The sequence below is a fragment of the Ranitomeya variabilis genome, chromosome 1, assembly GCF_051348905.1.
Source record: "Ranitomeya variabilis isolate aRanVar5 chromosome 1, aRanVar5.hap1, whole genome shotgun sequence".
Classification (NCBI taxonomy): Eukaryota; Metazoa; Chordata; class Amphibia; order Anura; family Dendrobatidae; genus Ranitomeya; species Ranitomeya variabilis.
This window is the reverse complement of record NC_135232.1, coordinates 524,848,999-524,864,946: the sequence shown is the minus strand read 5'-3', so window position 1 is coordinate 524,864,946 and position 15,948 is coordinate 524,848,999. Positions and strand designations below refer to the sequence as shown.

Genomic DNA, 15,948 nt, shown 5'->3' with positions numbered 1-15,948 from the left:
TGGAGATCATTAATGTTAACAACATTGGGCTATTTTTTACACATGAGTACCATGCTAGGAGTATTAATTTCCTGGATCTGACCATTTCTAAGGAACTTGATGGAAGTATCAGTACTTGCACGTATCGAAAACCCACATCTACAAATAGTCTACTTAGGTGGACTAGTCACCATCCGATCCCCTTAAAAAGAGGGATACCAAAGGGACAGTTCATGCGAATTAAAAGAAACTGCACATACGAGAGCACCTTTAAAAGACAGGCAAGGGACCTGTATCAGCGCTTCAGGGTAAGGGATTATCCCTGTGAAGTGCTAGATGGTCCTTTTTATGAGACTTTGAAAATGGAGAGGCAGTCCCTACTTAGGTCCAAGGATATTTCGTGTCAACAAGAAAGTAGTGTAGTTAGATTGATCGGTACCTTTGATGGACAATCGGAGAGGGTCTATCAGGTTTTAAAAAAACACTGGGGAATTCTTTTGGCTGACCCCAATTTAATAAAGTACATACCCCCTAAACCAAGTATTACGTATAGAAGGGGTAGATCGATAGGGGATCGCCTAGTGCACAGTTTATATCAGAGGCCGGGAAAACCAGGGACCTGGTTAGATAGAAGACCGGTTGGCTTCTTTAGATCTGGGAACTGTACCAAATGTGAATTTATGATGCAGGGAAAGACTTTCAAAAGTTCAGCAAATGGAAGAGTCTTCACATTAAGAGATTTTGGGAACTGTAAATCCACTGGTGTAGTGTACAAGGCTACTTGTGTGTGCCCAGTGGATTATATAGGTAAGACCCTGAGGGAACTCAGGGTGAGAGTAGGCGAGCACCTAGGGGATATTAGGCATAAACGTGACACACCGGTGGCTCGCCACATGAATAGTTGCCATGGAGGGAACCTCAGAGATATTACCTTCAGTATGATTGAATTAATTCGGCCAAAGACTAGAGGGGGGGACTTAGATAAGATCGTACGGAGACGGGAGACTGAATGGATCTTTCGTATGCAATCATTGTCCCCAAGGGGCCTCAATGAGAACCTTTCCTATACGTGTTTCCTATAGCTATTTGTCAGTATATGAAAAATACTGTGCCTATACTCGTGGTATTTTGTAGGGGTTTGCACCTGGAATATCCGATTAGCCTATTTACTGTATGTAGAATCTTGAAGGGAATCTGCCGTTTAAACTCCATATCCATACATGTTTGAACATGTTCCTTATTTGAGGGTGTTTATTTAATATCGTGTACATTTTATGTATTTATTTATTTGGAGGTGTATTCTATCCCTAAGATAATCCCCCTTCCCCCTATTTTTGGCTACATTATAATAAATAACATAGAAAATATATGCATTGTCTTACCTTTCCCATTTATATAATTGGGCCCATTTTATTGAATATCTCCTGTCTTTTATTTAAGTAATCTATTTATGAGAACAATCAGATTTTTGAATAGTACATCGGTATAGTCAGTTTATCTGAATCTAGGGCATCATCGGATACATTTGTCTGAACATTTATGTTACAGAGTGCCCAATAAAATAGTAGTACGCACATTTTCTGTGATACATAGATCCCTAACATGATAGAGGTATCGTTCATCTAGTTTGGGACATTCAGACATGCGCAGAAGCGATGTACAATAAGACAAGGATCACAGAGTCCGGGTCTGCGCAGTGGTTAAGGAACGCCCTGCGAGCAAGTGCGCGTGCTCCCTGTGACACGCATATCCTCAATAAGATGGAGGTGCGTTGCATCTGGTCCGGGGGTTTTGGACATGCGCAGAGCGGTAAGGAACGCCCAGCTAGCAAGTGCGCGTGCTCCCCGGGACACGCATATCCTCAATAAGATGGAGATGCGTTTCATCTGGTCTGGGGGATGAGGACATGCGCAGAGGTGATTCTCAAAAAAAGCAGCCGGGATTAACATCGGATGGAACTCCGGTGAGGTATTTTTTAGTGTTTGGCCAGAATATGGGATTTGGAGTCTCATCTAGACAAGATCTTAATAGTGGGGAATCGTTATTATTATTGTTTGGGTATGAAACACCTTTTTGACCCGATTGGGATTCCGTTGGATTATTGAGGGGGCGTGGCCTATTCAGGCGCGCACATTTCGATGTGGGCTACTTAAGCTCACATGGTCACCGCCGCCTATGCCCTACATCTATGGAGCATCCGGCATCATTTTCCTCCTGATGAACCGTGAAAACGGGGAAACGCGTCGGGGAGATACCGACACACGCTAAGTGACCCTAATTATCTGTTCAGAGAATTTTTTGTCTGACATGTATTTGGCAGTCTGGCTACTTATCCAATATATTGCTAATTGATTTTTGGACTATTACGGTCATCATCTCAGACTGTGCTGACTTAACATAGGGGACTATAGTGCATCTAGTGCGGTGTGTTTGGGTATATTATATTATGTAGAGGTACCTATATAGGTCCAATTTATTATATATCTGGTCATTTACTGTTTTCTTCACCACTGCTCTTTACTATATTGTTTTCCCACCTGTAGGGTGAGGGATACTACAGGGGAGAGAGGGCTAGCCGACGTGGAGTGGGGGCGCCAAAAAATCGATTCTTAGGGTGCCAACCCCCACAGCAAGGCAGGCGTGAGAAGTAGGTGTATCCAGGACCAGAATAGGTACATATGTTTGTGACCTATTGACCATACCTGTGATATCTAAATTAGTTTTTTATGGGTCGGGGTTTTAAATTTATTGGAAATAAAATTTTGTTTTAAGGGAATATACACTCACCGGCCACTTTATTAGGTACACCATGCTAGTAACGGGTTGGACCCCCTTTTGCCTTCAGAACTGCCTCAATTCTTCGTGGCATAGATTCAGCAAGGTGCTGGAAGCATTCCTCAGAGATTTTGGTCCATATTGACATGATGGCATCATACAGTTGCCGCAGATTTGTCGGCTGCACATCCCAAAGATGCTCCATACAAGGCAGGATGGATCCATGCTTTCATGTTGTTTACGCCAAATTCTGACCCTACCATCCGAATGTCGCAGCAGAAATCGAGACTCATCAGACCAAGCAACGTTTTTCCAATCTTCTACTGTCCAATTTCGATGAGCTTGTACAAATTGTAGCCTCAGTTTCCTGTTCTTAGCTGAAAGGAGTGGTACCCGGTGTGGTCTTCTGCTGCTGTAGCCCATCTGCCTCAAAGTTCGACGCACTGTGCGTTCAGAGATGCTCTTAGGCCTACCTTGGTTGTAACGGGTGGCGATTTGAGTCACTGTTGCCTTTCTATCAGCTCGAACCAGTCTGCCCATTCTCCTCTGACCTCTGGCATCAACAAGGCATTTCCGCCCACAGAACTGCCGCTCACTGAATTTTTTTTCTTTTTCGGACCATTCTCTGTAAACCCTAGAGATGGTTGTGCGTGAAAATCCCAGTAGATCAGCAGTTTCTGAAATACTCAGACCAGCCCTTCTGGCACCAACAACCATGCCACGTTCAAAGGCACTCAAATCACCTTTCTTCCCCATACTGATGCTCGGTTTGAACTGCAGGAGATTGTCTTGACCATGTCTACATGCCTAAATGCACTGAGTTGCCGCCATGTGATTGGCTGATTAGAAATTAAGTGTTAACAAGAAGTTGGACAGGTGTACCTAATAAAGTGGCCAGTGAGTGTATGTACGCACAATATTGGAGGGTTCATATAGACAACCCCAGGGTTTGTTATTTGCGCATAGCTTAGCAACACAGGTTTGGCAAGAATGCAAATGTATTTTGAAATTCACTGATCAAATTGGAGAAGTTCAAATATGGGATAATCCCGAATTCCCGCACCTTAAAAATTTACAGGACCTGGGTTTCTGGAAACAAAATGTAATAACAAAACTTAATCAGTTTTTTGAAGATTAAACTTTATTATCATTCGAAAAAATCCATGCCAGGTACATAATTCTCCACGGAGACTTTTATAGATATCTGCAACCGAGAAACGCCATGATGTACCAGTTCCAGTTTCCTAGAATAAGAATATCTAAATACCCACTGACAGGAGTATTATCAACTCAAGGATCTACAGGTGTGATATCCTCCCCTCTATACCTTTTTGTTAAGTTCTACAGCAAGCTGAGTGGATGCGATTTTAGAGTTTAAGTGGCCACACTTAATACCCTCTATCACTGATGATCAGTGGAGCGATATCCTGGAGGCACATACGATGGTGTCACCTGCTGCAAATAACAGGTTAATACAATTGTATATTCTTCACCAATCCTATCTGACCCCAACTAGATTACATAAATTTGGTAGAGGGGCAACTGATGAATGGCATAGGTGTGGGGAATCGGGAGCGGATTTCTGGCACCTTATTTGGAACTGTATAACTATACGAAGATATTGGAGTGAGGTCACAGCTACATTGGAGAGGATAATTAGGATACCGATCGAATGTAATCCGGAGTTGTGCATCCCGGGTGCTGTGGATGAGGAGATGTGGGTCCACCATGATAGAATATTTCTTCGGGAAGTTCTAATTGTGGCTAGGAAAGTGGTAGCGTTGAGCTGGATGGGGGAAATCTCCTTCGATTAATCAGTGGAAGAAACTAGTGAATGACATACTGTAATTCCTTATGAAAACATATTATACAGAAACAGAGGATGGCCCCAGAAATTTCAGAAGATTTGGGAAAGGTGGTGTAACTCGCCATTGATGCACCTGGCTTCTGGCATAATGGTCTCTTTAATCTCGAGATATAGACCCTGATCAGGGCCGTATTTGCCACTAGGCACTCGAGGGCACATGCCTAGGGCGGGGACAATGCAGGGGGCGGCACCTGAGCAAGGTTTGTTGTTTTTTTTTTTCTGGGTCACCTCCCGACCGCTTCTGTTCTTTGGCCAACTCTGAATATCCCGGTCAACATTGGACATCTCCTGCCCACAAGAACGCAGAACAGTTCCTTTGCTGATTCTTTTCATGCAACTAGCACAACAGAGCTCTCAGGACAAACAAACGTTGATACACGGATTATTCTGACTCTATGCTATGCTGCCATATGTTTGTTATCTTATTTTGTGGAATCTTTCACTAAAAAGAGTTTAAAAAAACAAACAAACAGGAGTGGGGGACACAAAAACTCTTCGGCCTTCTTTGGCCAACTCTGAATATCCTGGTCAACATTGGACATTTCCTGCCCACAAGAACGCAGAACAGTTCCTTTGCTGATTCTTTTCATGCAACTAGCACAACAGAGCTCTCAGGACATACCTTTCACTTCCAACCACCATTTTAGATTCCATGAATATCTTCAGACTTACGTTTCCTTGGCGCCTAATTGACTGCCGCTGCACCACCCGCTGGCTCTGTCAGGCCCGCAGCCTTGGTACACGGCACCCCTGCCTCCAGCTGGGTCATCCTCCACTTCCACTCCAACCGTCCTGGGTCTCCGCAGAGTGTGATGCCATAAGAGTGGCCATCTCTCTCAACAGGGAAACCACAATGCTCCATTCTTTGTTCTTCACTGTGCTGTGTGCGTGCTGCTCCGCGGCTTGACCTCTGCTGGGGTGGAGTTACTTCCGGGTCACCTGCCTGTTTCCTGAGAGTCTCCACCATTCTTTCTTGACTTGTTGCAACGAATGTGTCTCTTCTTCTTTCGTCAGACCCAGCAAGGGCGGGCCCGCTTACTACAGGCCGACCGCCACAGAGAGGGCCCCTCCCAGGATGGATGGATTTTCATGCTCTTCTGATTGGTTAACACCCACGACGGGCAGAGCTTCCCCTGCTTCGCGCGCCACCATCAGCCATCTTGTACCATCTTGGTTTTCACAAGGTCCTTCCCCGAATGCGTCAAGTTTTCTTGATGCATGATTCAATCCTACCGACTATGCCAAATGTAATGTGACCGAGAGCGGTAACTGAGGACAAGCTGCTGCTCCATAATGCCCAGGCCCTTTTCAGGAAAATTGTGTATTAGTCCCAATGTGCTGTCAAATGTGGGGTAGATCACACTCACTTGTAAGCGACAGGCCTCTGCTGCATCCAGGTCTCCATCTTCAGGAGCCGCCGCACATAACTCATTGTAACAAGCAAACGTTTACTGGACAGTACAAGTTCATCAGTCTATAACATGCAGTTTCAGGCACAACACTATTTATTCCTTGTTTCCTTTTCACAGTATGCTTCTAGCATTACTAGCATTACTATCCATTCCTCCTGGACTATCCCCACGTTTACTGGTTCTGTCTCCACCAGTGATTTCCCGTCCAGTCCCGCAGTGAACCGGGATCCGTTATCTTCCCTTAACGCGGTTCAACTTCCAACTTCCTCTGTGCACCATATTACTTGTACACCGTATTACATGTACTGAGCTCTAGACTCCGGCCATTGCAGGAATGTCCACAAAAGATTGCAGAAAGGTTTCTCATTGCACTGAACGACAGTTGCTCAACCATTGCAACTTGAACTTGATTACTGTAGTTCCCTATCTATCAGGAAGTAGTCCACTTTCACTAGGGCTCGCCCCTCCCAAACTGTAACTATGTGTCCCTATAGTATGTAGCTGGGCAAACCTAAATCACAACAACTATGTAGTACATTTACATACACTACACATTATATTTAGACTGCTTAACAAAGTCTGTGTTATCGATAGTCACTACCTTATGTCCTAAAACCTAAACTATGTATTATATCACTTATCTTATACTTTACATTGCCTGTAGCTTTTCTGTACACTATACCTACTATACTAACAACGCTTATCAACTCTATATATTATCATATCACACTATGCACGCCTAAAACTGCAATACACAGTTCACACTTCACATGTCAAAATATATGTAAACCTGCATGACACTATTCACATCGTACACAGTACAGCGTGACTGGTGTTTTCAGTCCAGTCCAACACTCTTACACATGGGCGCAAGCCCTTAAAGGGAATGTCATCAGAAAATACCTATTGTTTAAATTACGTTTTTGTGTCAAATTTTTTTTTTTATGCATTTAGCAAGTCAGAATAGCCAACACGTGACTCAAAAGAGGATTGGAGCAGTGATAGAAACCGGGGAAAACAACGAACTGTGAGTATATTACCACATGTACATGACATTACATGTACATTTAGGTTTAGGCAATAAAAAGTGTGGTGGAAGAGATTAATTTCATAGTTTTAAGGTTGAAAGTAGACTTAAGGCTACTTTCACACATCAGTTTTTTGCCGTCAGGCTCAACCCGGCGTATTTTGAAAAAACAGATCCGTCTAAATTGTGAAAAACTGATGCAACGGATCCGTTTTTTCTCCAGACCTGACTAGCTGATCCAGGGAGAGAGAGAGACAGAGAGAGAACGCCAGAATGGAAAAGGCATGCTCAGTTTAAAAAAACGGATCCGGCGCCATAGGGTTCCATAATAGCAAACGACGGACGGCGACAGATCTGTCGCTAATACAAGTCTATAAGAAAAAAATGGATCCGGTGGCAACTTTTGCCGGATCTGTTTTTTTCAAAATTAGCTGGATTGTGCCTGACGGCAAAAAACTCCATCAAAAAGTCCATCAAGTTCAACCTATAGTTAGTGATGAGCGAGTATACTCGTTGCTCGAGATTTCCCGAGCACGCTTGGGGGGTGTCCGAGTATTTGTAAGTGCTCGGAGATTTAGTTTTTGTTGACGCAGCCGCATGATTTACAGCTGCTAGCCAGCCTGAGTACATGTGGGGGTTGCCTGGTTGCTAGAGAATCCCCACATGTAATCAAGCTGTATAAAAGCCGCAAATCATGCAGCTGCGGCAAGGAAAACTAAATCTCCGAGCAGTCACAAATACTCGGAGACCCCCCCAGTATACTCGCTCATCACTACCTATAGTCTAACATGATGATCCAAAGGAACGCAAAAACCCCATAGGGTAGACGAACTCCACATTAGGGGGAAAAAATTTTCCCGACACCACATACATCAATTAGAATAGATCCCTGGATCAACGTCCCACCACATAAGTTAGTACCCATAATCTGTAATATTATATATTTCAAGAAAGACATCTAGACCCTTCTTGAACTTTTGCATTGAATCAACCATTACAACATCATGTGGCAGAGAGCTTCATACTCTCACTGCTCTTATAGGAAAGAATCTGCGTCTGTGATTATGATTAAACTTCTATACTCTAGAGCAGGGCTCCCCAACCTGTAGCTCGGGAGCCACATGTGGCTCGCGGCCCTATGAATTGTGGCTCGTTACTGTCTGCCAGCTTGATGCATTAGGTCCAGGTCTAGCAAACAGGTATGAAGACCACATCTCAAAATGGTGAATTTTGTGAGTAGCCCTACACAAAATTGCAGATCTGGATGCACATTTACTGGTCTTAGGGGTTTAGAGATGTTTTAGGTATGGTACGCTGGAGGTTTGTACTACCTGTTAGAGGAGGTGCTCAAAGCTGGATGTGACAATGTGTTGGGAGAATACTGAATGGGGGTATTGTGGGAACCCCTGGATCTCAGTGTACTGCTCTGGAGTGATTACTGTGGAAAAACTTTGGTTATCATTATACCTGTAATGGGGGCTTTGGTTGACACTACTTTGAAGGGGGTGGAAGCTGGATGTGGCTCGCGACCCTCCCTCAGTGATGAATGTGGCTTGCGACCCTCTCTCTAAGCTGAATGTGGCTCTCAAGGTCAGAAAGGTTGGGGACCACTGCTCTAGAGTCTAGACATAGCATATGCCTCCTACTCTATGTTTTTTAAGTTATTTTATGAGGTTAAGTCTCCAATACAATATTTGTTCTTAGATCGTTTTTACAGAATCCACAGCTTATCTGATTAATTCATCTGAATATTCATAATCATATTTAAACAGCACGTGTCACCATTGGAAAATGTGCAAGAACATGGAAAGCCTCACTGTGTCTAGTCACTTCAACAGTAGTAAGTACCTCTATCTCATGCTGCCAACCAGTAGTGTGCAATGAGCAAAAACAGGAAAAAGGACCGGTACTTGAATAAAACTCCCATTTATTTCAACCATTAAAAACAGGGATATCCATGATTATAAAATAATACAGATTGACTCTTATGCGTCTCTGGCATAACAGCCCTTAGTCATAGAATATAGTCTATGACTAAGGACAGATATGCCAGAAACAAGTAAGAATCACTCTGGATTTTTTTATTCATGGATATCCCTATTTTTAACGGATGAAACAAACACATGTTTTATTCAAGTACAGATCCCTTTTCCTGTTTTTGCTCATGTGTCATTATTACATGAGTTAGAATCAATATATATTACAAACTTTAATTTTCATGGATTTAATGAGGTCTCTTTTTGTAATAATCTCTTTTCAGCAAATTTTAATTAGGATCAAATAAGTGTAAAGGATTGTCCTGTTTCTGAATGAGCCTCATGGTCTGTACAGCACTGACTGACCACGGGTCTCTCAACCTAAATTTACATCCTTACAGGGATATATGAGGCTGTTTGATTCAGAAGACCTGTTGTCATGTCAGTGCAGTGTGCACCATATACAAGTTTTGAAATATGGTCACCTGAACCTTGACTTAAGGCCCCTATGCACATTAGATGAAAGTCATTTAACCCATCATTTTAAGCAGGATTGGCTGACCATATATGGTTAATGGGAGCCTTCCAGCTTTCTCGCAACAGATGATGTTGGAGGAGAAAAAGGTTGGGCCATTTGAATTTTTCCACATTTGTCCAGCAGCCTCTTTCCCCTCTTTCCACAATGAAATCAGAAGAATGCTTGGCTGTGCAATATTTTCATATTTGCAGGGGAGTCAGAAGACAAGACAGAGCTGCCGGAAGAATAAGTGATCGCTTGCAGCTATCTAAGCTGTATGGGCACCTGAAGCTTTAGTTAAGGTTTTGACCAGTCACACATAACTGAGAGAAAAGATTATCTCTGTGATGATTGCATGGAAAAATTATACAGCTGCACATAGAGTGCCTATAGCTCCTGTAGTACAAAACCACAGACACTTCATGTACGTCTATGTGGATCTGTGTGTGCAAGATACTGTACATTCAAATACATTTTCATATTAAAGTACTGTGCAAGAAAAAAGGTAAGGTAAAAAGTGATAACATACTCTTGCATTTTCCGGAGTACATTACTTCCAGGTCCGGCTGTCCACGGCATTTGTTTGTGATTAGTTCACATTCATCCTGGTATGTATTCCCATCTGAGCCACATACAGGAATATCACTATTGAGACCAGAACAGTCAGGTGCACATTCACACTGGGGGCGGCCAACTTTCAGAAGGCATGTCTTACCAGGTGGGCATTGCACATCATCACAGCTGTCTGTGGGTAAAAGTGAATATGAGACACATATTAAAGATATTTCAAGCTGCTAGAGAGAAAATAACTAACTATTTAACTACAATATCAAATACTGTATATGCAAAACAGCTACATGGACACAAATCGTCTCACACAGTTCAATATATAACAAGGGTGAATGCAACAGTATACTGGAAAAACCCTATTTAAAATATAACCTTTAATAAGTATAATTATAAAACGACCCACAAAGGTCTAGATACCCCCTCAAAAAAATGCCTCAATGCAATGGGCTACAAAAAGTACTAGAGAAAAACAACCATTCAAACCCTCTAGTCTATTTATATCGCCAGTACAATGTTTACCTAACTAAGGACTACCTCTGCTTATAAGATAAAAAAAACGCAGAGATAAGCCCATCCAAATACCTGAAAAAGACAATAAACAAAAACACTAGCACCAAAGTCAATGTCTCTTGTGTGGACACAGAAGTGATAAAATTGTGGTCAAACATAGCATCACGCTTACTCAGCTAATGTGCAGAAGTGAGTGATCTGACCCTAGATACACAACCGTCTCGGCGCCTACCTAGGTGCGGACGTTGGCACCGTAAGGGTACTGTCACACAGTGGCACTTTTGTCGCTACGACGGTACGATCCGTGACGTTCCAGCGATATCCATACGATATCGCTGTGTCTGACACGCAGCAGCGATCAGGGACCCTGCTGAGAATCGTACGTCGTAGCAGATCGTTTGGAACTTTCTTTCGTCGCTGGATCTCCCGCTGTCATCGCTGGATCGTTGTGTGTGACAGCGATCCAGCGATGCGTTCGCTTGTAACCAGGGTAAACATCAGGTTACTAAGCGCAGGGCCGCGCTTAGTAACCCGATGTTTACCGTGGTTACCAGCGTAAAAGTAAAAAAAAAAAAACAGTACATATTTACATTCCGGTGTCTGTCCCCCGGTGTTCTGCTTCTCTGCACTGTGAGCGCCGGCCAGCCGGAAAGCGAGCACAGCGGTGACGTCACCGCTGTGCTTTCCGGCTGGCGCAGACACAATGCAGAGAAGCAGAACGCCGGGGGACAGACACCGGAATGTAAGTATGTACTGTTTGGTTTTTTTTACTACTACGCTGGTAACCACGGTAAACATCGGGTTACTAAGCGCGGCCCTGCGCTTAGTAACCCGATGTTTACCCTGGTTACCCGGGGCCCTCGGCATCGTTGGTCGCTGGAGAGCTGACTGTGTGACACAACCACTTACCAACGATCACGGCCAGGTCGTATCTCTGGTCGTGATCGTTGGTAAATCGTTTAGTGTGACAGTACCCTAAGTAAAATTGAGAATGGCGCCCCCGCTCGTCCGACAGCTGTCCCTTCTCTCCTACTTCACCCTATAAGACATAAGTCAGAAACAGAGGGCCAGATGGCCTGTATCTACTGTATAATGAATGTTGGAATAGTCTTAGGTGTAAGCAGATATTGACCATATAAAACAAAAGAATAAATGTATATAAATGTAGGAAAAAGAGACAGCCCAAACAAGCTTAGCCACTAATAGCGAAAATTCACAAATACAAGATAGTCACTGATATTATTAAGTGATGAAGACTACTGGTATCTAAGTACTAATGCAGCACCATACTCATATTTATACCATCATCCCCAAACCAATATGATGAACATGAGACTAACTGCAAAGAGACCACACATGGTGCTCATGCGGCGCCCCAGGGTCCTGGTCGTCTCAGGGGTATTGCTTTCCTCCCGGGGAGAGTGATGCTTCGTTTGGAGGCAAGAAAGGATAACTGCATCCAGGTATCACAAACATGCAACACATTCACACTCCAGGCCACCAGGGGGAGCTTCTGCTCCTATTTATTAGGTCACTCCCCACATATATATAACTGGTAGTCTGTAGGGAAAGAGAGAGAGAAAGTTCCAGACAGTAGTCTGAGGAGGACAGAGGGTCCACGGAGCTGTGCATGCCCTCAGAGCTGCAGCTCCCAGAAAGAGACATTGAAAAGCAGAACTGTATTGCAGCGAGCGTGAAGGAAGTTGAAGCCAAGAAGAGGATACCAGAAGGGGACCAGCCCCGAACAGGCTGCCTCCTTCTGAGGAAAAACTAATAAAAAGGATATGCATAACACTGGGATCGACCATGAAAAGATAACAACTTTATTCATACAAAAAGGCACATCAAAACAAGACATACATTTAAAAGCATTTAAAAACGGAAAAAACAGCACATGGCTAGTAAGCTACATGCAACCCCCCAGACAGTTGGAGACAAATGTCGTTTTAGCACTGAACAATGTGACAAATATTTAGAGAAGGTGCGTGCATACGAATTGAAACACGCACCTTCTCTAAATATTTGTCACATTGTTCAGTGCTAAAATGACATTTGTCTCCAACTGTCTGGGGGGTTGCAAGTAGCTAACTAGCCATGTGCTGTTTTTTCCGTTTTTAAATGCTTTTAAATGTATGTCTTGTTTTGATGTGCCTTTTTGTTTGAATAAAGTTGTTATCTTTTGATGGCTGATCCCAGTGTTATGCATATCCTTTTTCTTAGTTTTTCCTGATAGTCTTTCTCATATGCATATGGTTGATCCCTGACTCACTTATGCTTTGTGGTGCCCGCTACCTTCTTTGTACAGCTGCCTCCTTCTGAGGCGCAGAATCCCGGTAGCCGGAATACTGAGGGAGTAAGGACCTCTACGCCTTATTTCAGAGACCGGCAGGACAGCTAATTGCAGGTTACCTGTCCGCACCTACACCTAGGAGGCACGGTGACACCCCACAGAGCCGGGTTATCTAAGAGACCCTACAAACAGGCTAAAGTCACCAGTCATATGGGTTTTGTCCTATCCTATATGGGGGACAGAGAGAGCGAAACACCACATCTGTGAGATCCTTATGTGAAGCCATAGGCAGTAAGGGACTACACCACTGCAGCACAAGGGAAGGCTACTGATTTCCACCTGGACAAGGGAACTCTGGACTTGCCTCTAAACCGGCCAGACTGTGCCTGCCCTGTGATCTGGTGCTCTGGACGGTGGGTGCTGAAGTCTTCAGTAAAGGTAAAGAGACTGCAACCTTGTGTCCTAGTTCTTCTCTGCGCCTCTCACCATTCACCATCGACACACTGGGAAGCCCTGGGGACATACTTCACCTGTGGGAAGGTATACCATCTAGCTGTCATAACATCACCCCAGCGGACCCCTCAAAGCAGCGTCTGTCACCCTGTCCGAATACCACAGGTGGCGTCATGAACATAAACTTTATCCCTTTAAAGACCTTTCCACTTTAATACGGACGTCCCAGGGCCACAGATCGGGTCAGCCACCGTGACATCCCCCTGTGAACCGCAGGACCCGGTACCGAGTACCCCATGGCCCCTGGGGGCGCTCCACTCACATGGAACAACAAACTCTCACAATAATAGATAAATATTGCAGCAAATATAATTGCACCCCAAAGCACCACATTCACCAATGCATGATGAAGAAAATGTCAGATAACAGGTGAGGACAAAAGTGTCCTATTGGTACAGCTGAACTTATCTGTCTAGATGTGGTGCTACATATAGGCAGCTGAAGACCATAAAGGTATAACTTCTCAGATGAGATCAACAAACTCTCGACGCGTTTCCCCCATGGATGGGTTCATCAGGACAGATTCATGGTAACATGGCGGTGGAGAGTTGTCCATAAGATAAGCCTCTACCTGGCTTGGGACAAACTCTTCTCTATGCATTCTTGCAGTTTGTGGTATTGCAGCTGCCGCTCTGTATCCCAGTCTGCATCTGGTGATGTCGTCTCAGGGGTTAGGACTCCCATGTCCAAGTCAATGGGTAACTTGCCAGGTTTCGCTCTCATCAGGTAGGCTGGAGTGCAGTTGGTGGAGTTTACCGGGATATGATTGTACAGATATACCAAATCCGGAACTTCTCTGGCCACAGGTTTCATTCTTACCACCTGGTTCATTTTCTCGCACATGCCATTTGTCTACGGATGCAGCGTTGTCCTGATCTTCTTGCAGCTATACAGGTTACAGAACTCCTGGAACACTTCTGCCTCTAAGGCTGGGCTTTGGTCGGTGAGCACTTGTTCAGGGTAACCGTGCGGTGAACAAAAGTGCTCTTGAAATGCTTTGGCTGCTGTCTTCGCTTTTTGGTCTTTGACAGGCGAGACTATCAGGAACCTTAATGGTCCACTATGGTCAGGGCATAAACATAGCCTGAGCAGCTTGGGCTAACTTTATGTGGTCCAAGGCTACCAGATCAAGTGGCTGCTTCATGGATATGGGCTGTAAGGGATCCCCCTGGTTGTTGCGGTCTTTCCTGCACAGGTTGCATGGGACACATTCTCGGCATCACCTCTCAATGGCTTTCCTCATGCCAATCCAGTAGAATCTCTCACGAAGTAGAACCTCCAGTTTCTTCCACCCGAAGTGTCCTGCTCCATCGTGGTACGCTTCCAAGACCATTGGCACATCCCGCTTCGGGACAACCACCTGCCAGACCAGTTCATGAGTGCGTGAGTTCCTCTGACACAGCTTACCCTCATAGATGAACAGCTTGCCCTTCTCTTTCCACAACTGTTGGGTCTCTTGTGGAGAATCTGGACCAGGGTGCGTGTTAGCAACATCTTTACTAGGCGAACTGCAGGGTCGCTATCTTGCGTCTCTGCCCATCCATGGTGCGGCAACGGGTTAAGCGTGGCCTCTTGCATGGCATAGCGCATGTTCCTCACACAATGGGACCACTAGGCCGCCTCGGAGCAGTGGAAGGTTGGTAATTCAATTTCTTCTAGCTCTTTCGGGTCTTCTCCCTCATCTGGTAAATTGGGCATCCTGGACAGCACATCAACATTAGCATTCTTATGCCCCACTCGGTACTTGATGGTAAACTCATAGTTGGACAGCCTTGCCATCCATCACCAGGTTCCAATGCACCCAGCCTTGCATTTTCCAAGTGAGTCAGCAGATTATTCTCTGTGAAGACGGTAAACTTTGCTGAAGCCAGGTAATGTTTGAATCGCTCGGTTACAGCCCAGACTATGGCGAGAAACTCCAACTTGAAGGAACTATAGTTGTCATGGTTCCTCTTAGTGGGACGAAGCTTCCTGCTTGTGTGGGCAATCACTCTCTCTCTGCCTTTCGTTACTTGTGACAGCACTGCTCCCAATCCCATGTTGCTGGCATCAGTGTAAAGGATGAATGGTTGGTCATAGTCACGATATGCCAGGACTTCATGTCCCGTGAGAGCCAACTTCAACCGAGTGAAGGATTTTTCTAGCCTGCTGTTCCACTCGAACAGAGGATTCTTGTTCTTGGCCTTCTTGGATTGGCCCACTAGCAGGTCTTGCAGGGGTGTGGTTTTCTTGGTGAAGTCCTTGATGAATCTCCGGTAGTAGCCTACCAACCTGAGGAACTGCCATACTTCAGGAATGGTATTGGGTTTTGGCCAGTCCCTGATAATGGTGACTTTGTCAGGGTTGGTGCCACGCCTTCTGCGCTAACTATGTGGCCTAGGCACTGCACTTTGGGCTTCAACAGGTGGCACTTGGACGGCTTCACTTTCAGGCCAAAGTTGGACAGTGCTTCAAACACCTTGGCCAGGTGCTTCAAGTGGTCTTCTTAGGTCTTGGAGAAGACGATGACATC

The 15,948-nt window shown here is 44.7% G+C and overlaps 1 protein-coding gene across 2 annotated transcripts in view; it reads right to left on the bottom strand.

Moving 5' to 3' along the window:
• Positions 1-15,948, bottom strand: part of FSTL3 (follistatin like 3) — a 522,081-nt gene that overhangs the window by 365,075 nt on the left and 141,058 nt on the right. Inside the window, exons 3-4 of one of the 2 annotated variants that reach the window (XM_077254313.1) lie at positions 10,269-10,298; positions 10,083-10,175 (exon numbers count right to left, since the gene is read on the bottom strand). In XM_077254313.1, the coding sequence (XP_077110428.1) occupies positions 10,083-10,175; positions 10,269-10,298 (123 nt within the window). Of the gene's footprint in view, positions 1-10,082; positions 10,299-15,948 lie in introns of both variants that reach the window. The other variant, XM_077254309.1, reaches the window with a different exon arrangement.